Genomic DNA, 25,590 nt, shown 5'->3' with positions numbered 1-25,590 from the left:
TGTGCAGGAGAGTTGGTCCCCTTCTCTGCAGGCTAGAGTAAAGCTGAACTTTGATAGTTTGGTGGTAGTTCTCTAGGCAATCTGGGTCCTTCAGGCATTGGGGGAGTCTTCAGATATGAGGAAGAAAGGTGCTGGCCCTCTTCTTGGGTCCAATTAGGGTGGAAGACTCACTAAGGACAGAAATAGGCCCTAATACAAGGGCTGAGACTAGCTAAGCAGTGGAGTATGCAACAGTTAGAAGTGGAAGGTGACTCCAAGCTGGTAATCAGTTCGATGCAAGCAAGAACTTTAGGGTCTTGGCCTTTCAGGCAACAGCTAAGGGAAATATTGTATTTAGCAAGGGAGTTAAGGGTCACACACACACACATCTATACTATATAATGCCATTACTCGCCTTGGGTTCTATGTTAAGGGCCTGCGAATAGGATCTCGTCACAGGTCAGTTAACGGGGAAAACTTATTGTTTTCCCTTGTTTCTCCCTTTTCTCGAGGAACCTATCTTTAGCGCCTTAATGGTGATTTGTTAAAGAGATCACCAACTCTCCTCTGCTCTTTCTTGACTGAAAATATCGATAATTTTATTGAATATCATCTACTCCTTTAAATAGGAAATTACAAGAAGATAAGAGTCCTTCTTTAGGAACACTTCCTAATAACATTTATCTTTAAATAATAATAATGCTACTGCCTAATTAATAGGAACACTGAATTTAGCTAAGAGATAAGATAGGAACATTGAATCTAGCCAAGAGATAGGGTAGGAACACTGAATCTAGCTAAGAGATAAGATAGGAACACTGAATCTAACGCCCACTACTGTTGTTATCTATGGCTGTATTTCTTATTACAGCTGTTGTCTGCCGCTGTATTTCTTTCCAACAAAAGCATCCACAATATTACTCCCCTCCTGGACTAAGAGCTTGTTCTCAAGCTCGAATTCAGGATAGGTGTCTTGAAACACATTCAAAGGAATCCAGGTAGCTTCAGCCAATGGTAAGCTGGCCCATTCCACCAGAACTTCAACAACACCTCGATTAATTCTGGAACGAACAATAGACTGAGGTTGGGGAATGATTTTACCCTCCTGGATCGGGTTCCAAGGTTTCATCCTCATCTTCCTCTTGTTCATCCACCAGGAGGTAGAAAAGTGTCTTGCACTTGTGCCATGCTGAGTAAAGTTCATCACAATTAAAACATTGTCCCCTCGCCCTGCGTTCTGCCATCTCAGCGTTCGACAAGCGCTTAATAGGGGGTGCAACAATGCTGCTTCCCACACTGGATGCCGATCTGGAATTGTTGCTCATTTGTGGTTTCTATTCTTGGCTGGCTGCTGAAGATGGAGCCATTCTGAGTGGTTTCGGGGCTGCCCATGCTGTTTGAGGCCGCCCTATACTGATACTCCCGCGGTTGAGTTGCAATTTTCGTTCAAAAGCTCGAGCCAAATTCATTGCAGTAACCAGATTGGGTGGGTGGGTGGGTGGGGGGGGGGGGGATTTTGCATCTCCACATCCACCCTCAAAGTTTCCACTAATCCCACGGTGAACATGCCAACCTGTTGATCTGGTCGTACCGAAGATGCTCTTGCAAGGAGGGTTTGAAACTGACGCTGATACTCAGCCACAGTTCCAGTCTGTTTGAGGTTGATTAGTTTGCCTAATGGATTGCTTGTTAACGGGGGCCCAAATCTGAGAAGGCAGTAGGATTTGAATTGGGTCCAACTGAGCCCAGGTTCCTCCTGCTCCAATTTATAAAACTAGAGCTACGCCTCCTCAGTCATGTGGAATGCGGCTAAGCCTACCTTGTCCCTGTCCTCTGTCTGTTGGTTGCGGAAGAATTGCTCACACCTATACAGCCATCCCAAAGGATCTCTAGCTCCATTATAGGAAGGAAATTCCAGCCTGTTGTATTTGGGAACGATCGCGGTTCCCTGGGCAACGACTTGCTGCTCGTCGGACGATTCTGCCATGTCTGGTCGGCGGCCGTCTGTGGTTGCAGCCCCTTCTAAACTCTTTTCCTTGCTGGAAAAATATAACTCCATCAAGCGCCACAATTCTCGAACGTCGTCTTTGATCTCGCGCACCTCCTTGATGTTTTCCACGAGTTTGTGCTCCAGATCATGAACCCTAGTCTTCAATTGCTCAAAGTCACCCATGACGCCTTGCTCTGATACCAAATTGTTAAGGGCCCGCGAATAGGATCTCATCACAGGTCGGTTAACGGGGAAAACTTCTTGTTTTCCCTTGTTTCTCCCTTTTCTCGAGGAAAGCGCCTTAATGGTGATTTGTTAAAGAGATCACCAACTCTCCTTTGCTCTTTCTTGACTGAAAATATCGATAATTTTATTCAAAATCATCTGCTCCTTTAAATAGGAAATTACAAGAAGATAAGAGTCTTTCTTTAGGAACACTTCCTAACAACATTTATCTTTAAACAATAATAATGCTACTACCTAATTAATAGGAACACTGAATTTAGCTAAGAGATAAGATAGGAACACTAAATCTAGCTAAGAGATAAGATAGGAACATTGAATCTAGCTAAGAGATAAGATAGGAACACTGAATCTAGCTAAGAGATAAGATAGGAACACTGAATCTAACGCCCATTACTACAGCTCGGATTATTTTATAGTATAAGGTCAATATTTAACTCATCTCCTTTAGTTCATTTAATTTTCTCTCTCCTCTTACATGTGCAAATGCATGTGCCACTCGACTAGCATTTGTGTGTCTGTAAAGTAATTACATTCAATAGAAGTTCAATAGAAGGGAAGAAAAAAATAGAACCTAATCATAGATCCTCCAATGAAGTTGCCAATGAAGTTGCATTTTTTTTTCAGTTCAACTTTATAATAAGAACTCATCAACTTGTAGAATTGGATGTCATAAATATATTTTTAAGAGTAATGAGCACATTGATTTAGGGTTTCATGGTCACTCTCCAAATAGAGCCCTTGTTGAGATAAAGATACCGTTTCTCTATTTCTCTCTATTTTTTTTTTCATTACCATGGTAGGACACTAACATATTTCTGAACATTTTACACATTAGAAATCAAAAATAAAAATATAGAGCAGAATTAACTTTTGGACTGAAGAGGCCTATGCCCATGAAAAGCCTCAAGGCAAGCTCAGCCCCAGGCATGAGCTTCAGAATGTGTAGTTCAAGCTTAACCCCAGTGCGTTGATTTAAGGCTTAAGCCTTTAAAAACTAAACTATGCATGTATATTGATAAAAAAAAAAAAAAACTATGCATGTATAACACAAGGCCCTTGATAATTCGTAGAGTCCACCCATCGGTACTTGGATTTCCTTTATATCAGCTTTTGAATTCTATTAATGCTGCTTCTCAGATAAAATTTCTTGCTTACTAATTCCAGGTTTGGTGAACTTAGTTCCAATGACCTGTTTTTGCAGCAAACATGGTTGCAAACTTGCAATAAGTTTCACGGGACAAAATCACCAAATAAATCAAGTCTATCAAAGATCAATGTACCTTAAACCTTGCATCACCTGGATTAAAGTAGAAATTTTCCTGGTAGCCAGAAGAGGAAAAATAATTGAACTGCATGCAAATAAAATAATATTTTAACTGCATATGAGAATCCTGAAAGTTCAAACACTTGCCTGGCCCATCTGGAACATGGGACTTCCTGCACAGGCCAATATCTGTCCTATCAACATCAATTGCTTACTGCTACTGAATTGTAACGTGCATTATTTGCCTCTTCAACTGGTATCACAACTCCAAATTTGTTTGCTACTTTCTGCATCCTGCACGATGTGCACATTCATTTATTGACTAAGGTTTCACTAAATTAAAATGTCAGAGGCAGGCATTCTTATTTGAATCCCATTCAATATACAGTCCTAACCAGCAAAAATTAAAAAAGAAAAGGCTTTACTTGTTTATAAATTTCTGTCACAGGATCTTTACACATAAAGCCAGATATAGAAAAAGAGGCAGAGAATACTTTGCCTTGGGGAAGGGGGTTTAAACAACCAATTCCTTTTAATGCATTCTTTGATTGGAAAGGAAATTATTATTGATAGTTCAGGATAAGGTTGACAGCATGAACCCTTGTGAGCAACCCAAGCTGTCAATTATTGTCAAGACTGTTGGAACAGACCAACAGAAGGCAGTTAGTTTTACAAGAGGAGGCCACATCAGCTCAACTAACCAGCCACTTGTAATAACTTCCATCCACTTGTAACAACTGCCCATCCAATTGGATTGTCAAGACTGTTGGAACAGACCAACAGAAGGCAATTAGTCAGTTTTACAAGAGGAGGCCACATCAGCTCAACTAACCAGCCACTTGTAACAACTGCCATCCACTTGTAACAGCTGTAACAGTCAAGATTGTAACACTATAAGTAGTAGAGCAGAAAAGGAATAGAGGAGGACTCTTTCAGCATTAAACTCCCTCTCTCTCTCTCTCTCTCTCTCTCTCTCCTTCCCAAGAATTCAGGAGGTTAGCCCCTCGAAGAGCCCTGAGTTAGGCAGGTTCCTAACAATTTGGTATCAGAGCCAGCATGACCAACACAAGAAACACATCAGTAGACACCCGAGTGGATCAGAAGGAAGTTGAGATCCATCGAATGTCTTCAGATCTCAAAGAAATGAAGGAAAGTTTCACTGCTCTCCTCCTTCGACTGGAGCAAGGGGCAACAAACATTGACATAGGAGGCCAAGAAGAGCACAGCAATGAAAACAGCCGCAAAACAGGGGCGGCAACAAGAATAGCCAAAATCGACTTCTCCATCTTCTCAGGCGGCGACCTAACTCCCTGGATTCTCAGAGCAGAAAGGAATTTCAATTACCATGAAACACCGGGGCAAGATAGGGTAGCTCTGGCTTCTGCGCATCTTGAAGAGGAAGCCATCCTCTGGTTTCAATGGTACCGAAGGGGGCATCCTCGCCAAACCTGGGCAGACTTCACCGACGCCATGACTGTCCGTTTTGGGTCATCTGGGTTCAAAGATCTTGATGAAAATTTGGCAAAGCTGCGACAGGTAGGATCAGTAAAAGAATACCAGATGGAGTTCGAAAGGCTAGCCGTGAGAGTCCAAGGGTGGACGGAGAAGGCATTGGTGGGAAGCTTTGTCGGCGGCCTAAAAGAAGAACTGCGACTGGAAGTGAAAGCGATGCAGCCCACTTCGGTCATCAATGCGGCAGAACTAGCAAGATTGTATGAGGACAAGTTCAGTTGAGCAAGAAAGGTGCAGCGACCATGGGGTCCATAAGCAAGAATGGAGCAAGAAAGGACGACAACACTAGACAAGGAGGAAGGAGTACTGGGCCCAGGCCCACTGGTTCCTTTCAAACGGCTGACCTGGGTAGAGATGCAAGCCCGCAGAGACAAAGATCTCTGTTACAACTGCAAAGAGAAATTTGAGTCGGGCCATCGCTGCAAGAAACAACAAGTGTTTCTCCCCCAAATAAATGCCGAAGAGGAAGACGACATCACCGGTTGCGGAGAATCTAACCCAAGGTGGGAAATACTATCCAATGGCACGCCTGAAATATCCTTACAAGCCCTTACGGGACTTGTGTCCCCTCAAACAATGAGAGTTGCAGGGCTGATTCTAGGACGCCAAGTGTCAATCCTCATAGACAGTGGCAGCTCCCTTAACTTCATAACTCAAGTCTTGGTGGATAAAATGGGACTTCTGGTGCAACCAACAATGACCTTTACGGTTCATGTGGCCAACGGTAACAACCAATCTTGCAATAGCATTTGCATGAGCCTACCACTAAAGATTTTGGGTCACCAATTTACGGTGGACCTATATCCTCTCCATCTCAGTGGAGCAGACGTGGTGCTAGGCATTTAATGGTTAAGGCAGCTAGGACCCGTAGTCTGTGACTGGGCCCGTCTCACCATGGACTTCACATAAGGAAACTCTATAGTCCATCTACAAGGGTAGACATGCAAGGGCCCAAGGCCCATCAGTCTTGCAACACAGACAAAGCAAAGAGGAGACCTAGATCAACCCATATTCATGCACATGGACTCAAATTTTCCTACTTAGATCTGCAATCAAATTTCCTACATTAGACCTTGAGGGCAAGGTCGCTCTAAAGGAAGGGGAGATTGTCAAGACTGTTGGAACAGACCAACAGAAGGCAGTTAGTCAGTTTTACAAGAGGAGGCCACATCAGCTCAACTAACCAGCCACTTGTAATAACTGCCATCCACTTGTAACAACTGCCATCCAATTGGATTGTCAAGACTGTTGGAACAGACCAACAGAAGGCAGTTAGTCAATTTTACAAGAGGAGGCCACATCAGCTCAACTAACCAGCCACTTGTAACAACTGCCATCCACTTGTAATAGTTGTAACAGTCAAGATTGTAACACTATAAGTAGTAGAGCAGAAGAGGAATAGACGAGGACTCTTTCAGCATTAAAAACTCTCTCTCTCTCTCTCTCTCTCTCTCTCTCCTTCCCAAGAATTCAGGAGGTTGGCCCCTTGAAGAGCCCTGAGTTAGGCAGGTTCCTAACAATTATCATCCTTGGGAGATTCCCTAGTGGGGGAACTCCAAATGTTGGTTCTGGCTTCCTTCTCATGTATACTGACTGCATGTGACACACTCTGCAGTCAATAGGTGGTCCTCACAACCACCAGCTGCTTTCAGGTTTCATTTGCAAAACATCCAACACCTGATTTGGTAGTTCAGTATTTTCTAACTTAGAATTGCAGGTATCCTTTATAAGGCTTTGCTTGCTGAAAGATATCCCTCCATTTGGGCTTGGCCAAAATAATAGCCCTCAAATTGTTCCTGACAGCAGTCAACATGCAAGGATACAGACAAATGCAATTAGAAAAAACACTTGAGCAGCAAACTCAGCTGTTCTTTATCATTCGCCAATAACCCAGGTATACAAGTTATAGAAATAACATGATGTTTTTTCTTTTTCTTTTCCTTCTTTTTATTTATTTTTCTTTGGGGGGGGGGGGGGTTAGTTACCGAAGGGACAGATGGGGCATATGAATAGGAAAAGATCTCTCTTTCCCACACTTTCTCATTAACATTGCAGCACCATAGAATTGCATGTTCTACTTATGCACCCTTCATAATAATGTAGGGCATGTAGGTAAGCTGGACTCAAAGCAATGCAGTCTCTGTGAAAACTCACTTTGTTATTAGGAGTAAGGAAGAGCGAGGAAAAATAGTTACTGATGGAATGTCTTATGGTGAAGGCCCCTCTATCAAGTGCTGAAAGACAGAGAAGGTTTAAATTGACCATTTCTTGTAGAACAAACTGGAGAAGAGGGTCACAGAAAGTTATTGTAAGGGAAGAATTCAGATCACCCTGTTTAGGTTATCTGACTTCTGTTTAATTTGTAATAATTATCTTTTGAAAAATATAAGGTAAGTTTATTCAATAGATAAAATAGCATTGGTTTTGTATTAAAAAGAGAGAAAAAAGAGCAAAACAGTCATGCACAACAACTTGCTGTACCCAGGGCTATAACCCCAACCCTTGATTTACAAAAATTTCCATATACAAAAAAGAAATCATGATTTGTATATTCAAACAGCTTGTGTATAGCTATCCATGAAAACATATTTCCAAAGCCTTCTGAAAGTTAGAGTCCACAGAACTGCTGTTTCCTTTAGAAGTCCTTGCATTCTTTCCTGCCATAGACACCAAAAAACTACAACAGAGACCAAGTTCAAAGCCAACTTTCCCTTTTCTGTCAACCCTTCTAACCTACAGCTCTTAACAAAATCCACTACTGAACCTAGGCAGCTTCCCTTCGCCCCAAACTTGGACCAAACCTCAAAAGAGAAACTGCAGTGAAGTAATAAATGATCTACCTATTCCAAATCCTTCACAGAGCACAGAGTCCATTGAATCCAGCATCATTCCCCTTCTCAACATTGAGCCTAGTATGTATTCTGTTTAGGTAAGCCATCCACACAAAGAAAGCTACTTTTGCAGGGACATTCTTGCACAAATAATGTTTAAAGAAACCACCTGTCCATCAGAACCGACAAGGACTTTGTAAAACGAGCTTACTGTGAATATTCCCGTCTTTTCCCACTGTCAAATTCTTTTGTCTGCATTACCAAAATGCACTTGAATACTGTATAGAAAATGTAACGTTTCTACCAAGCGTCCAACTCCCAGCCATTCAAATTTCTTCTGAACTGAGGGTGCAACACCACCTTTCCTTCTTGCATCTGAAACTGAAAGCAGTCCACTAGTCTAACATCCTTGTCAGCAGCCAAATTGAATAGCACAGGGAAACGTCCTTCCAAGTTCCAAAATCTCACCCGTGATCCATCTCCAATCTTAAGCCTCACTCCTTTCGAGAACTGACCATAGAGAAAATAGCAATTTGTACAGCAGGAATTCTACAGGCCGCTTCAGTGATTCCACAAACTAACAGATTGAAAGAGCTGCACAGTGGACTGGTGAGTGAACTCCTTGGAGGTGGAGGCTGAAGCCCACAACCCAATTTTTCCAATGGACCCCTCTTCTATCCTGCATTTGTTATTTAAAATCCTTCTGTTCCTTTCAGTCCATATTGTCCACAACAACTGCCAGCACCATCTCCTAAATTAATTTTCCTTTCCTACTCAAACCCTGAAGTGGCCAGGCAGATGACAACTCAGTAAGAGAATGAAGCATTGTCCAACTTAGGTTAGCCACCCTCAAGAAGTGCAACAGGAGCACCTGGGCTAACTGGTATTGGATGAGAAGGTGATCCACATTTTATAGGTCCTTTCTACACATCCAACAGGATTGGTCTTGAATCCGCATGCCTCTTCTCAGCAGGATATCTTTAGTTAAGCACTTCCCAATCATAGCAGGCCACAGCAAAAAGGTAATCTTTGAATGATAGATGGCCTTCAAATGGATTTACTAGGGAAAGTAGTGTCCCTGGGGGTTCTCAGATTTCTTGCAAAGGATCTGACTGAAGCGATTACCTCCTGTTTCCTGATCATGAAGATTCCAACAAAATCTGGGTGACCAAGCCACATTACCTCCCAGCAATTGATAGGACTTTGCCACAGAAGCCTCTTTGTCTTCTTCTACAAGATTAATTGTGGGAACATCTGCTTGAAGGTTTTGCCTGTCCACAACTTCTCCCGCCAGAAGATCAACCTTCCCCCATTTCCCATCTTGTATGTTATCCCCTTTTAAAAGTATTTTGTGTTCCCATTATGCCTTTGAGCCTATCCCAGTTTGTAATCATATTTCAAGTTGGGAACTATCTGGTTTGAATTTGGCACTAATATGAGATTCCAAAATCCTCCTTTGCTGATCTGGCATCACAAAAATTGAAGTTTTGTGGAAATGTTTACCATTTATGAGTCTCCAATCTTATAGAAACCATGTAGCCGGTAAGACATTTTATTTGTTTTATGTGTTATTTGCAAGTCCACTATCCTATCCTGTACAGTTGTAGTTGTCAAGGTATCTAGGTGATTCTGAGCAACAGTAGGGCACCTAGTTGCCTAAGTAAAAAGGATTTCATAATTTCATAAAATAAACAACTAAAATTTGCCTAGTTTCCCAGATTTATATATCATTTAGCATGCATATCATTTAACAAGGGTGGACCCACTGTTTTATTTAATGTGTGTGTGTGGAGCGGGAGAGAGAGAGAGAGAGAGAGAGAGAGAGAGATTGAGCCTAGGTTCTTACTGATGACTTCATTCTTGATCCTATCCTTTCTACTTTGTCCACTCATCATCCATCTTAACATATTCATGAGGGTTTGGCAAAAGTTTTGGTGCCAGATGCCAACCTGATACAACCCTCCTCCTTTATCTAGGCTTGGTTCTAAGTTGCAAATGATATTGAAATTTGAATATTTAAATTATGTTCCACCTCATGGAGTGAAAAAAATTGTTCAACCTCTTATTTCTCATGATTGATTTTCATCACATTAGTTATGATTAGTGGCCATTGTTCCTTTTTATAATAGTTTAGTCTTTTTTTATCAGTAATTGTGTCTTAATGTCGCTCATACCTCAAGACTTTTAGGGGGTCTGTTGCCTCAAAAGAAAAAAAAAAGGACCTCTGACAACACTGTTTTTAAATGGTTAAGCAACACAAACAAATAGAGCTATAAAAATATCTTTGTATTTAATTATGCCAACAAGGCCTAGTGACAGTAATTTAATCAAGTCAACATTAATTGTCCCAGGAAACCACATCATGAATCCACCAACCAGGGATGATATGGTCAGAATCAGAATGGCCCTTAGTTGACCAGTCAGTCAACTAGTTATTGACCAGTTGATGCCTTTATAACACTGATTCCTCATGACTAGATACTCTTCTTGGGTGTCCATAGCTATTCCAAAACAACTCTCTTGTCTAATCATTACTTAGTTCATTAACAATCAAAGGGATAAAATGGAATTATTTCTGAAATAAGAAAACTACTATTCCATCTCTTTACAAAATGATTCTCTTTATAGGATCTTTAAGATCAAAAGCAACAAACTCTATCTCTATCCATCAGAAGCTGATGCCATCCAACTAGGGATGAAGTCAATTAAAGATATGAACTGCAGTGGAAATGAACTCAAACAGAAAAAATAAGACAATAATATAGAAATGGAATCAAGATATCCTAGACTGAATCCACAATTGTGAGTATAATAAGGTCTTGACAACTTGCAAGTTTGAAGTGTTCATCTACCTAATTAATCAGATAGTAGATCTGTGCAACGTTATGCATATTGGCGCTTAGTTTTCAGTTTCAGACTTTCAGAATCAACCCAAATCCTAAGGAAAATCACATCAAAATCCCAAGCATTTTAAATCTGCTTTAAGTTTCCATTCATATAATAGAAATGTCTAATGGCTTTGAAACTTTCGAGTCTTTACCAGAATTCACGTCAACAGTGTTATCCATGGTTTGTTCAATTCAGACCCACACCCACAAAATACTGAGAGACCCACGTTTATCTGTGTGAGCGGTACTCTTCGAATGACGAGACTTAATTGATTGGAAAATTCTTCAGGACGAGTAGCTCTAGAAGTTCGGAGAGTTGATTACAAATCCTCAATAGTTAAAGCAACATAGAATCGAGTTTTGAACGTCACTGTCTTTTCATTAACAACAACAGAGCAACCCTAAATCAAATCCGACGAACATCAACTGAAAATGCTGTTAAAAAAACCTTTTTTCTTCCATTTTTTGAAGAATAAACTAAGAGAGGAAAAGAGAAAAGAAGTACCTTTTCAGCCATATCGACATTCGGAGACATCATTGGAGCAAGCGAATTGCAAAGCAGAGACCACTCTACCATTCTCTCTTCCATTTCCCTATAGGCTATATGCTACCCAATCTGACGACGTGACGACGACCATCTATATCGATTCTCGACCGATAGAGGCAGCGGCACATCGTCGCCAACAGGAAGGCAGCATGCCGCTCCATTCCGCCTTAGTCTTCAAATTTCGCGTTCCTTAATGAAGACGTATAGATGGCCGGAGTCCTGAGAATCTGCCAAAACGAAAACCAATTCCGGCTATGGATTGACATGGAGACCGCCGTCTGAGTCAAATTGGTCCAATTCAATGTTGGCCTTTGTAAGTTGTAACCAGTTTCCGTTAGCGTTATTAAAACCTTCCCTCCACAAAAACATATTGGGTGCAGTGCAAATATATTTACTGTAAAATTACGGTAATGTAAATGGTTTGTGGATGCAAATTCTGATTTATTTATTTATTTTTGTTTCAAAATTTATCTTAATAAAATTCAAAACAAAATTAAACAATAATTTGCATTCTTTTCATTTATACTCCCATTAGTGCAAATAAAGTTACACTGCAATCAAAAGAAAATCTATGTTTTTTTTATACTAAAGGATAATATCTATGCTGGACGATTTGTCCCAACGAAGATGCAGCTTTGAGTTCCGACCTCAACCTCTATGGGGATTCAGGCATTTATTAATACAAAAAAAAAAGGAAAAAAATCTATACTACGGGTAGAAGAGTTTTGAGGAATCAGAAATCACATATCCGCCCCACAATGCCAGCACATCTCCGCCATGCATTGAGAACATCTCCCGATGATTAAAACAAGGAAGATGTTTCTGATACACGGCAGGGATGTGCTGTGGGGCATTGTAGGGCAATCCCTTATGGGAAGAAAATGTGAATTCGAAGAATCAAAAGCCACCATAAATTTTGATAAATAATTAAAGTACCACCAAAATTAGTTTATATGATATCAGTTGATTGGTTACAAGCTTTTCGGGTATTAAAGTGAACTCGTTAGTTTTGGTTAATGGTTACAGAAAAAAATAATTATACTGCCCAAAAAACATGATAATAGAAGCGATTAGAAAATCAAACCCCATCCATGTATTTTGATAAGTATTACCTGATTTTTTAAGAAATAAATACTACCTGATTATTGTAAGATTCAAAATTTTAGTACATACTGTATCGACTGATACATATGGTATGAGTGGCTTTCTGAATACACCCTTAAAAGAGTGTTTCGGGGTCTGGCTCTAGTTCAGGGGGTAGAAGAGCCTTAAACCAACACCTGAAGTTGAAGGAGCAACCCGAAACAAATAGTGGGTATGATGCTCGGCCTAGTTTTGGTTCAGCGAGGCTGCTGGACCGGATCTCTCTCTCTCACACGCGCGAGTCAGAACTCAGAAAGTCAGTCTCAGTCTGCATCGCCTTTACATCTACAACGAATCAAATTTAAATATGAAGCTCAACCAATCTGATATTTTACACAAATTCCAAATTAATCAAATTATCAAGATCTTTTTTTTCGCATTAAAGCATTACCGAGACCTACATCAACGGACAACGATTAAGCCAGCTGGAAGGATAGGAAAGTAGTTTGAGTTTATACAAATCAGCACCAGTTCCATTGTACAAAGATACGTTTTTTTTTCCCCTTTTTATTTGTACACAATAGAGAGGTTCCAGTAATTATTTCGTGCTTCCCATCAACATTTGAATCCTCTGCAACTCAAAAGCCAAAGTAGGATGATGACGGCCAGGATCGTACCTCCAACCATCAACTTAAGTCTGATATTCTGAAGCCACATCCTCCGCCTTAGTTGCCTGCCATGCCTCTGGAAACTATCAGCCTGACAAGAAGTTGCAGAAACCACGTCAAAGATACATCAATACTCCAAGCTCCAAGAAACATGTAGTAACAGTTGTAGGACGCCAATAAAATACCTGGAACTGAAGGTTTTCAGTTTTATCCACTAGAAGTTCAATCTTCTCTCCACGATCCAAAACCTAAGACAGTTTGGCATTTTATCGGGTTAGTTTTGACAGCCTACCTAATTCATCTATATACAAACAGTATGTTTCTGCTGATAGACGGAAGTCTGTCCTGTGTCAACACAATGACATTGTAAAACATGAAAGCTACACGAATCCACCATTATGTGCTTTGGAGGTGTTTGGTTCCATTGCCGTTTTCTGAGAAAACAGTGCCACGTTTCATCAGATATTTTCAAAAACGCATCACAAAATCTGTTGTTTGCATGAATGCATGCGTCGATTCTCAAAAAATCAGGCCACTTTGGGAAATGTCACTTCTAACGTTCCAAACATTGCAAGGCATAGTTACTGATGTGGCTCCAATGTGGCACCATTTTCTAAGAAAATGGCAATGGAACCAAACACCACCTTTATGTCTACAACGTAAACGTTTCCCTTGCAAAGAAATATCAGAATTGGAGGGCAAAGATGGAAAAAATGCAAGTGAGATGCAGCATACTATAGATGGCAGCGACAGCATACATTGCATGCAACAACCTAATTTGGTTCTACACTAAGATGAAACTGATCCACTTCAGAACTGAAATAATCAATCCATAGGCAACTAGGGCTTGACAACTTACTTATCAAACAGGGGAAAAACTAATTGCAACTTGCATGCCTGTCAACTCAACTTCTACATTACCTATCAACTGGTCAGGTTGCATGCCTCAAGGAAATTTGGATTATTCTCTCTACATTACCTATCAACCATCTAGGCTCCAATAGCATTTGTGAATCCACCAATTCTAGCTCTGAAGCTAGGGAGACAAGGGGTTCACCAATTCAGGCCTTGACAACTGCTCCTCCGCCACCAGAAGCATAGCCCATGAGAAGAAATATGAGCCCAAGAGAAAAGATCACCAACTTATAAGAAAAAATACAGATTAAGATATCCATTTCCTTTATCCCGATTTCTTAATATTTAACCATCCATCAGTAACAACTAATGTTTTAAGATCTTGAAAAGTGACAACATATTCAAGCTTAAATCCAATGCCACTGCCATAATACCTAAGAATCCATCTTAAACAATTTCTCACAAAACCATTACCGTATTCCTAAAATTGTTGCTGAACAACATACTGTAGAATTCAAGTTAGCCAATGATGATCCTGGCTTTTCAGGGTCTTGGGAGGGATAGACTGGAGATGGACCTAACCTTATGATTCTTAGGCTTGTCAGACTGAGATTTTGCCACTGCACCAAGCAATAGCCTGTAGCTGAACAACAGACTCTAATCTTAAGAATTATCAACTTCTCCAGGGAGCAGAATCCATTTGACAAAAGGCAAGATAAAAGGGAAACAGGCACTCAGAGAGAGAGAAAAAGGTACACATGTAAAGCCTTCTCTCCTTCAACTGTGCACTCACAATATATTTTAAACAGAAATGAAAATCTCAAATTTTGATATATTACAGACAATAAAACCATTTTATCAGTAATAGAACCATATATTATCAGGGTGTTTGGTATGGCTTTCGTTTATTTGATAAATGGTGCCAGGTCATCGCCATGTGGGCATTTGCCCCATCATGCTATTTCGCACACCTATTTATCATATAAATGTTTGTTATGGTTTACATGCAAGCCAACCGTTGGTGGAAGCTTATTTTAACATTTCCCCCAACCATAGTTGTCAAGGTGACAAGGCACCCTTGGAGGCTCGCCTCGCCTCGCCTAATTGCTAAGCATGTTATAAAAAACTTTTATGTTCTTAATCTTTTGAGGTTATAATTATAAAAGACATTTTAAACTAAAACATTCATTTTGTCTGTTTACATACTATTTTCTTTTTATTATTTTCTTATTTGTTAGGGTTTAATCAACACAAACATTGCTAAATGCTGTATTGAACCGTCAAAGACTTCAAAACCTCAACCAATAAGTAAGGAAGAACATAAAATGTTGTCCAATCAACACATTTTCTTCTTTTTCTTTACTAATTTTGTGTGTTTATATACTAATTTCTTATAACAGAAATAGAGGTTCAGCCCATATATTTTTTGAATTTTCTTTTCTTACTTCTTTTTCTTCTCATGAATATGTTGGAATATGTTGATTTTCTGTACTTCAACATGAAGTTTATACTTGTGAAAATTATGGGTATTTATTAAGGAAATATGATTACGGAACCTAGGGAACTTCCCTGAGATACATGTTTTTACTTGGAAAAATCCATCACCTAGGCGACTAGGCAACAAGGCGCCCCCTGTCGCCTGGCCTCACCTTGGCACCTTGAAAACTATGCCCCCAACACAAAGATGTTTATTTACTGTTCCACTTATTTGGCACCTAGTGGCGTCTAGCTGTCAACAAATACCAGAAGAAAACGTTTATCAACCACTTTTTCTCAGTTTTGAAGACAAATCAAGTACAAACGTTTGTTTAATAAATAGAAGTGATACCAAACATATACTACATGTCAAACCTAGCACCCTGAACACCAAATTGTGCCTAGACTTTGTCTCCTTCCCTCACCCACTTGTGCCTAGACTTTTGTCTCCAATAGAACCAGAAAAAAACGTTTATCAACCACTTTTTCTCAGTTTTGAAGACAAATCAAGTACAAACGTTTGTTCAATAAATAGAAGTCATACCAAACATATACTACATGTCAAACCTAGCACCCTGAACACCAAATTGTGCCTAGACCTTGTCTCCTTCCCTCACCCACTTGTTCCTAGACTTTTGTCTCCAATAGATTTCTTCTTTGAAAAGAATATCCTCCAATTTCTTTCTCAACTCCCACCTTACCTCCTTATCCCTTTCCCCAAAAGATCCTTCTTCTTCCTTTGCATCCAACATCTCAATCTGATTGATCACCTCTTATTTTCTTTCTTCTAGTCTCCCAAAATGCTAATATTCCAATCCTTGGTTTTGATTTTCAGCTCTTTTAACTTCCAATGGAATTTCATGCCTTCCCAATTAGTCCTCGGATTGCTCTCATTCCATCACTCCTTTACTTTCTCCCTAAACCCTAAATGATGTAACCACATATTTTCAAATCTAAAAGGGGAAAGTCCTCTATCTCCAAAATCATGCTTACTTATAGAGATTGGCCAGTGATCAAAGGTAACCCTAGGATTTGCCCTTGACACCAAGTCTCCCCAATGCTCTTCCCAGTCTACATTAAAAAGGAATCTGCCTAATTTTGAACAAATTGGTTCAGCCTGGAGATTGGACCAAGTGAAGCTGTTATGTAACAATTAACAAATTCAATTCCATGAGCTCAAAAATATTGGTAGCATCACTAAATCTCCTCATACTTGTTGCAATTCTTTGCCTCACATTATTTTGACTCCTTAGTGAATCGAATAACATTGAAATCCCCTCCTAAACACCATGGTCCTCCCACTCCTCCCCAAAGACCTTTGATACCATTTAACTCTTCCCACAACTCGTTTCTTTCTCTATAACCATTAGGGCCATAAACATTAGTCAAAAGACTCAAAACCCATTCAAATCCATCAGCCACTTGTTTAAATTTGACAAAGACTGAGAATGTTACAACAAATTCTTCAATTCCCTCCAAAATCTCATCCTTCCACAGTGTTGCTATTCCTCCAAAAGAGCCCCAAGAGGGACTCATTGCCTAACCAAGACCATTTGCTCTCCACACACTTCTATCCCACCTGTTATCAAAAGTTGTGAATTTAGATTCCTGAATTAGAAATATATTTGGGTTTTCTTTCCTTAAGACTTCCTTTATTACAGCTCTCTTCCATATATTTCCCAAGCCCCTCACATTCCAACTCAAAATCTCCATTTCTCCAAGTTAATCTGCCCCTTGCCCTTTACTTCTATCTACTTCCTTTCCTTCCCCTCCCCTCCCCTTCCTTTCACTGAATTCTTCATCCCCTTCCACATCCAACCTTAATCTTTCAACTTCACTCAACTTCCTTTTTCTAATTTCCCCTTCCTCCTTTTTGTTTTTTAAGTACACTTTTAGCTCATTCGGGTCTTTTATTTTACATCCCAACTTTCCTACAAAATCAGCTAATGAGTCTTCTCTTTTTCGTCTCTCAGATTCCACCCTACCCCCGACTATAGGATTCCCTCTTTCCTTGCCCTCAATTTCCTTCTCCAATTCTACTCTTGTCAATTCATTGAGCTCTTCCATTATTAGGTCCCACACTCTCTCCCCTCTCTCAACTTCTTCCTGTACCTCCAAACCAATATTTTCATCTTCAACTTCCAAAATATGGGCAGGCAGCTTAAAAACTGTTTGGGACTCTGGAGAATAAGCAACAGGCACAGAGCAAGGGTTAGTATCCAAAACCAAAACCACAAACTTACCTGGACCTGGCTCCAATGAAGACTCAACAACTGGATGTGGAATCCCAACACTCTAACACAACTGTGAAGGCTGGGTTCCAACATTCATCACTGGAAAGGTTTTCTGCAAGGAGCTTCCTGTACTTGTGTCACACTCACAATTACTCCCACTATTCTGTCGTTTGTCCATACCTATAGAATCCTTGTGAGGATTCTGGTGATCCACCATTATTTTCTTACTGACACCCTGCCCAATATTCAGTTTCTGATTAGGTCCTCCTCTATCGGGTGTTCAATCCCCCCCCCCTAGCAACCAACTTGTGTTTGGCTTCAATTTGAATCCCAACTTCTGCAGTAGGCCAAAGAACAGGGGTAAAAACCTCATGATCTTCAACAAAAACAATGGCTGTGTTAATCCTGTCTTCAATCTCCTCCCTTTCTCCATATCCTCACTCAGACTTCCATCACTGTTCCCCCTCTCTTTCTCTTGTGGTTAACTGCTCATTAACACACTTTTTTTTTTGTTTTGCATTTTTTTCTTTGAGGTTAGATCTGAAAATCTCATATTCAGACCTACACAGTACTTGTCAATTTGTTGACTACTGCCGCCAGATATTCAAGACAGTAAGTAACTGACGTCCAACCGCAATATTTGCTGATTCCATGCTTTTAGGTATCTTCAGACTTTATTAGCCTTGCTGAGTTCCATGCTTTAAATTATCTTCAGACTTGTTTACCCATTTAGCTCAAAGAAAACAGGAAACCACTTCAAGTTTTGACAAATTCTCAAGCAGGGATGTGTTTTACAATTATCATATTCAAATCAAATATCTATTAATATTAGCGGAACGAGTTCAAACGACAATATTGAAAATCCAATTGATTCCTATCAAATGTAAATCTGTCAGGTTTCTTATTGGATCAAATTGAAGACAAACAAGGGAGAAGGTGCCAGTGAACTACTTACAGTTTTTAGGCATATTAAAAACAATTAATTGTGAAAATAGGGGCATAAATGTCATAAAAATAAATATTGGTGCATACTATATATGTAAAACAAAAATAATAAATATTAACAGATCAAATATCCAAATTTGATCCAATAAGCTGATGGATCAGATTTTGCGATCCAGTTCAATTCGTTTAACTTTTAAAAGGATATCTAAATTCGGCTCTTATCAGATCAAATTTGAATTCGAAATGGATCAGATCCAACTCATTTGTAGCCCTCCTGTATATATTTGCATTTAGAATTTCAATGAAGTACTTTACCATTTTGCTCAAAAAAGTTTAAAATAATCCCCAAACATTGCTTCAAATGGCTAGATAAAAATATATTTGGTTAGACTAATGGACCTAATCTCCTAACTCAAATTAGAAATGGCATATTATAGAAAATATCATATCTATTAGTTTGCACTACAATATTCCCATAACAACATCCTACACTTGTTGCTCTTTGGATGAATCTAGCTTATCAGCATAGCTTACAAGATGCTAAGGCATTCATCAAGAAAAAAAAAAGATGCTAAGGCAAGGCTAGACGACAGGGGGCACTTTGTTGCCTAGCTTTTCTTTTAATTAAAGTCCCTAAGTCCTAAGGTAATTCCCTAGGTTACATAGAGAAAACAAAATTCAGATAACATAAGGACTGAGAGTGCTTTTGTCAAAAGATGAAGAGAGCACTTATTTATCAAAAAAAACAAAAATAAATAAAAAAAAAAAGAAGAGAGCACACGTCCGTTCAGGTTTTGAAGTCTTCAAGGGTTAAAGATAGCATAAACCAAAATGTGTTTTGATTGAACCTTAACAAAAAGAAATTAGTATATAAACTCAGAAAAATGAATAAAGGGTGTAATAATGTCTGTTTTATTATTAATAATATCAGAAAACAAAAGATATATAAAATTGTGGGCAAAATGTTTTCTTGGCTTTCTGTAAACAAACTGTTTACTGATAGGAATTGTAACACTCTTTTGTACATGAGAATCTATTTCGTAAAGCAGGGCTGGGGGTGATAGGACTGCATAGGCAGTGAATGTAAATCCCTGTTTACAGTAACTTGTTGTACATGTTTTGTTTCCTTCTTTAATAAGAATACTTTACCTATTCTCAAAACAAAATAAAAGATATATAAAATATTATATAGTGCTTGGTATAATTACAAAAGAGCTAGGAATGTAAGTGAGACAACTCTCCCTTGGTGCCTTGTTGCCTAGGTGTTGCCTTGGCAACCATGCTTACCACACAAAGAAGGTAAGAGTAGACAACAATATCTAAAACCAGTCATCTAGATTTTAGAAAGCTCATTTCCAAAGGAATACACATTTCTCAGGATGGGCTGCAAGTTTGCATCATAGCATTACCCTACATAAATTTAACCATACAATCTAATTGGTGTTCTCTTTCCTATTTTCTCTTATCACTTTGCATACTAGATACCCCATGTGAAAATGTTATCCACAGACAAAAAAAAAAAAAAAAAAGAAATGAAATGAATCAGAACGGAGAAACCAGAATAAAACACCTAAAAGAATCAAGTATAAAAGCATATGCTACAACTTAAATGAGCAGATGCAACAGCCCTTGTGCCAGACACAGAATGATATCATCCATGTAGTTTGCCTTGGGCCACCTAGATAAAGACTTTCAAGCTCCTTCTTGATGAAGGAGCTTGAAAGCTATTTTCCTGTTTCTCTCAAGCTCCATGTAGACACAGAATGATATCATCCATGTTATTGAAACTATCTACTATCTCTGTTTCTCTCAAGCTCCTTCTTGATGAAGGAAATTTATCAAAGCTATTTTCCTGATTGTTCAAGAGTCAATACAGGGAGGTTTTTGGTGATACATGAAAGATTGCTATTCAGTATCCAATGATATTGTCAATTGGAGTCCAACTTTTAGAAAAAGTTTGAATGACTGGGAGGTTCACCAATTGTCAGAATTGCTGCAAACTGTGCAGGCTCATATGTCAAAGGTGAGTATTACTGATTCATGCAGATGGACATGGGAGGGCAGAGGTGTGTTCTCTGTGAGATCATTTTACAGAAGTTTGTGCCAAGAAGATCACCATGAGTTCCCAGGTAACAGAATCTGGCATGGTGGAACCCCTTCTAAAATCAAGTTTTCTGCTTGGACTGCAGTTCTCGGATAAAAACTGACCCATGATAAATTAATAAATAGGGGAATGTCACCAGACCAGTGGGGTGTGTCTTATGTTCTGAAGATTTGGAAACAACCAACCATCTTCTCTTGCACTGCTCAAGTGCTTCCAAAGTATGGAGTGTTCTTCTGGATACATTTGGACAGGTTGGGTTCTTTCCACAATATATTCAAGCTTTTCTATTGAGTTGGCAGATCAGTAGTGCAAGTAATAGAGGTAGAATTGTCGAGGGAATGTTATCAATGGTTGTATTCTGGTGTATATGGGGGAAAAGGAATGTTCAGGTCTTTGAGAACTCTTGTTCTGGTGATCATGTATTGCTGAACATAATCAAAGGAATGCCCAGCTCTTTGAATACTCTTGGCTGTCTTTTAGTATCCATCATTCTAAATGCATCTACAAAATTTCATTAAAATTTTCATTTCTATGCTTAATTTTTTAATCTTCTGTTTTTCTACCCTCATACAAAGACTACAATTCTCAACAATTACTCAAAACATTTCAAACCCCTTTCAACCCTTCATTTGGGTCATCAATCATCCCTAAACCCAATTCTAACCAATCAATACCATCCTAAACTCACCTTTGGGTCATTGTCATACATCAATTTGATAGTTGAGTAGCCAGTCCTACATCACATATACTATATCCATGTTCATCCTTAATCTCTCCTCTTTTTCAATTTGTTTAACTTCCATCTTGCTTTTTCTGAAAATTGTTAAAAGAAAGAGGGTACATAATTCAATACTCCAATGCATAGCACACATACTTGCTAAGCAGGACAAGGGATGTAAGGAGGCAATATTGGAGACTATTACAGTAAGAATAGCACACTGGGTGAAAACTTTGAAATTATTTTCAGATTTCTCAAAGTAAGACTTTTTTCAAAGCTAGAGGTCAATCGCCCTTTCTTCCTCTAGGAAACAAAAGATCCTAGAGGTATGGTCTCCCCCAAGTGGCAAGTGGATGAAACTGAACTTTGATGGAAGTAGTTTAGGCAATCTGGGACTCTTCGGAAATGGAGGAGTGATCAGAGATGAGAGTGGGAATATTTGTGGTTTGTTTTCGGGGCATATTGATCAGGTTGATTAAGAGCTGTGAATTCATGGATTCTATTGTCAGGGTGCCAAAAGCTAAGGAAATGGGAATTACAAGGCTGGCTGTAGACAGGGACTCAAAAATAGAAATTGGTTGGTTGAAAAAGGAGAAGGGGTGTTATGGCAATTCAGAAATGAATTCAGGCAGTTCAAGTTGCTGTCAAGACAATTGCAAATTCATGCAAGATGGGTTAGGAGCTCTGCTAATGGTTTGGTGGATGGATTAGCTAAGAAAGGAAAATATGGACAATCATTTGTATTGGACTCAATGTTAAAAGGGTGGAGGGTCTTTTTGTTGTAAAGGGCTCTACTCCTAACGACTTGTATTCTCTTTTTCTTGTAAGCTTTAATAAAATTCCTTGAGTCAATGATTTAAAAGGCACACCTAGGCACAAAGGCGAGGCGCATTTTAGGGTAGGTGCCTCGCCCAGGTCCTAGGCGCATGCCTGGTGTGCCTAGGTGTGCACCTGGTGTGCCTTGCACCTCAGCCCAGGCATGCGCCTTTTGAAAATTTGACACTTTTTCGCTCACTTCTTTCACTCACTGAAGTTTCGAGAACCCCCTATTTGGTAATGTTGTCCATTCATTCATCCTAATAAAATTTCTTAAAAAGAAATTAAAACTATAAAATCATTATTTTATGTAAAAACTAAGAATTTAAGACCCTAACATGGACTCGTTTGGACTTGCCTCGAGGGGCGTGGCACAATGACGGCTCGTAGAATCAGGAATGTAATATATCACATTAGCTACTTGAAGTAATGTAATTGAGAAAAAAAGAGATTGTGGATTTTATATGCTTTAAAATGTTTTATATGTTTGATTTTATTTTAAATTCTCATTTGAATATGCTTTACATGTTATGTTTATGTATTTTAATTTTAGACAATAGGTTTTTAAAACATTTATTTTAAATTTTAAGTTTATATTTTTATTAATATTATGTTTAATAATTTTTTATTTTTTGCATTTTTTTGAATTTTTTGGCACTTTATTTTACATTTTTTTATTTTTTAGCTTTTTTTTAATTTTTGCACCTTGCTTAAAAAGGTGCACGCCTCACCTTGTGCCTTGCGCTTTTAAAACACCGCCTTGAGTTTCTGATGAAAAAAAAAAACAAACAAACAAGAGATGCAACAGAAATTCCTAGATCTGATTGTGTAATTTATGGGACTAAAATTAGATAAAACAAGGAGTGGTACTTCTTGTAACTGTTCGATAGTATATGCAGGGATGAAGTTAATCATACACCTGACTCAACAATGACATGGATCGGTAAGGAAACAATAGCTTGGGGTTTTCTAGGGTTTGTAATAAGATCAGAATCAAAATCACCAATTGAACATGTAATTCATATTCTTCAGCCTTTTGCAGACATATTAAATACTGCATGAATTACTGGATAGATTTTGTCAAACTAAACATGTCGACACCCCAAGGTGAAATATGTACCCTCTCAATATTGTCCATCATGATTCCTTTGACCTCTGTTATTTGAGCCTTCAGTTTGGATAGTTTACTGATCTCTTCTGGATGGTTCATGCAATATTGCATGTGTTCCTTGAGCCTGGGACTGTTCAGTCAAGCACAAATTACAGGATCAAAGAACATGAAAAGAATATACAATAAAATAAATAAGCAGTGCATAACTCAGAATGTGCATCACTGAAACACTGAATATCTTGGCATACCCAAATTCCCTATCAAGACTGTATGCAACACTAAATCTATCCTCCTCAAACAAATCATCATCGTCATCGTCAGCAAGCGGATGTGGCCCCGCATTGCTAATGCTTGCCCCATAGTGCTGTTTAAAATCATCGTTCACTCGGTCAAGAAACACAAAAGGTAAACTTCTTCCAGCAGCTTCATCAGCAACAACAAGAAAAACTGAAAGTCCATGATATATATCCAATCAAACATGAGAGTTGCTAGAAAACCAGATAAAGCACGTCAGGGAAAAAATCAAGTAAATGAATAAATAAAAACTCATACCGAATCCACTGTCAATGAGGAAGTTGAATATGTAACCATCACACGAATAGGCATACTTGCTGCTATTTGAGGGTAGCTTCTGTAAGCACTGAATTGCAATGGTACTGAAGTTCCCAGTAAATGAAGTGTGTTCTGCTAATACAACATTCCCTTTTGCAACAAAACTATATATTAAGCCTTTCTGACTCATAGCTCAGGTTTGGCTTCCAATGTATCAATACCCTCAAGAACTGTGAACCAGTTGACTAATACACTATAAACCTACAGAAAATCATAAAATCCTATTTCAGTGAATTAAGCAGCAAGATGTAAAATGCCATCAGAACCTGGAAAACCTCATTATCACTGCTTACAGAACGATAACCACTTATGATTATGTTAAAATAGGTCAAATTAAAAATATGATCCAATGCGAGATGTTACACGAAGAACATTACATGGAAAAGATGCAAAAGTGGATGACTTGGAGTATGCATGACTACTAATTCTTAAAATAGTCTAGTTATTCCTAATTGCACATGATTAGTCATTCTGGTTAGTTATATGTGAATTCCGAATCTCCTACATAGAAAGTATTCGAATATTCTTCAAATATTCACCGAGTCTAATAATCAAATAACCAACAAATTCGCTCCACATTAAAGGTTGCTATGATTAGTACAGTTCAAACAAACGATGACAAAAGTAGGATTTTCATCTGCAAAACTTAGTATCAACACTATATTGTAGTTTTTGCAGAATCATAGAGTGCAATTGGTTCAATTCGAGTCAGAAACCAGATCTTCGCAACGCAAACACTGTGATCACATGATAGGAACATGAACCTTCTTTAGAACAGACGGAAATTTTAAGAAAACGTCGAATGAATAAACCGGATTTAAGCAGGAGAGATAGAGAGAGAGAGAGCCGAGAACGAGAACCAAACAGAATCAAGAAGAAAACGAAGAGGCATGGCTCGAACCTGAAGGCTGAAACCCTAAATTCGTTTGCTTGGTGGTTACGGTTCGTTCGCCCCTCCGCAGAAGCGTCGAAAAGGAGAGAAGAAATCTCAGGAGTCCGAATAATTCAAGTCACGGCGTCAGTCAGCTATCATCACAAGGTAATGCTGTTCTGTCGATTTAATAATTTTCATCGTCAACTTCAAGGGAAAAAATGAACGTATTGAAATTATCTATAAATCACGTCTTAATTACGAAGTGAGTCATTTTCTTTGATATTTTTTCATAAGTACATTTCTTTGTATATTTTTTCATAAGAATTTTCGAACATCGGACTTGGCTTGGGTTAGTGTTTGAGGCTTTGAGACCAAAATTTGATAAGGTTGATGAAAATGATAGTATTTGTATTTGTACTTGTAATTATATTTATACTCTTTTCAAACGGATCCTTGAATTTCTAATCAAATCCCATCCAAATTGCACCCATGTCTAAGCATTGTTGAATCTAGACCGGTAAAGACTTGGAGCATAGTTTTGAAAACTGGATTGGACCGGATGGTTGGATCGGAAAATTGAGAATCGATCGGTTTTATTTCACTCTAAAACCACTTTTTGGGCAAAAACCATTGATTTGGTTAACAGTCTGCTGAGCTAAGTGATTAAGTCATTAAATTGTCAACCTGGACAATGATTTGTTGCCTTTTTTTGTTTATTCATTTAAATTTTTTGAAGTTAGAACTGTCATCCATTCAAATAGAATAGTCGGACCATTCGACCTGAATGGTTCCCTATCCAGTCCAATTTTAAAATTTACCCTATAATTTGTGTATTAT

General features: G+C 38.8%; 1 protein-coding gene and 1 long non-coding RNA gene across 2 annotated transcripts; both read right to left on the bottom strand.

Annotated features, from left to right (window-relative positions):
• Positions 1-2,956: 2,956 nt before the first annotated feature.
• Positions 2,957-12,082, bottom strand: LOC148847463 (uncharacterized). The gene is made up of 4 exons (XR_016100954.1): positions 11,216-12,082; positions 3,627-3,773; positions 3,496-3,534; positions 2,957-3,404 (listed from the first exon to the last, which is right to left on the bottom strand). It is a non-coding gene; the product is annotated as an uncharacterized LOC148847463 (long non-coding RNA).
• A 665-nt stretch (positions 12,083-12,747) lies between these two features.
• On the bottom strand, positions 12,748-25,157 carry VAMP727 (vesicle-associated membrane protein 727). The gene is made up of 6 exons (XM_088948834.1): positions 24,781-25,157; positions 23,820-24,080; positions 23,516-23,714; positions 23,277-23,397; positions 13,194-13,256; positions 12,748-13,099 (listed from the first exon to the last, which is right to left on the bottom strand). The coding sequence occupies exons 2-6, from the start codon at positions 24,007-24,009 to the stop codon at positions 12,956-12,958; spliced, it is 717 nt and encodes a 238-aa protein (XP_088804960.1). The 5' UTR covers positions 24,010-24,080; positions 24,781-25,157; the 3' UTR covers positions 12,748-12,955.
• Positions 25,158-25,590: the final 433 nt, after the last annotated feature.

This window comes from Nelumbo lutea, chromosome 6 (assembly GCF_056320005.1).
Source record: "Nelumbo lutea isolate HS-2025 chromosome 6, American lotus-T2T, whole genome shotgun sequence".
Lineage (NCBI taxonomy): Eukaryota > Viridiplantae > Streptophyta > Magnoliopsida > Proteales > Nelumbonaceae > Nelumbo > Nelumbo lutea.
The sequence above is the reverse complement of the archived record's forward strand: the minus strand, read 5'-3'. Positions and strand labels throughout refer to the sequence as shown.

Bases quoted from the DNA above. Each gene is read 5' to 3' on its own strand.
- VAMP727 (XM_088948834.1), bottom strand. From the start codon at position 24,009: ATGAGTCAGAAAGGCTTAATATATAGTTTTGTTGCAAAAGGGAATGTT. The intron at 13,257-23,276 runs GTACATATTTCA...AAACTGTCTTAG, and splicing joins TGATGGACAATATTGAGAGG to GTTTTGGATCGTGGAGAGAA. The intron at 13,100-13,193 runs GTATTTTATTGG...ACTTCTTGTCAG, and splicing joins CTGAAAACCTTCAGTTCCAG to GCTGATAGTTTCCAGAGGCA.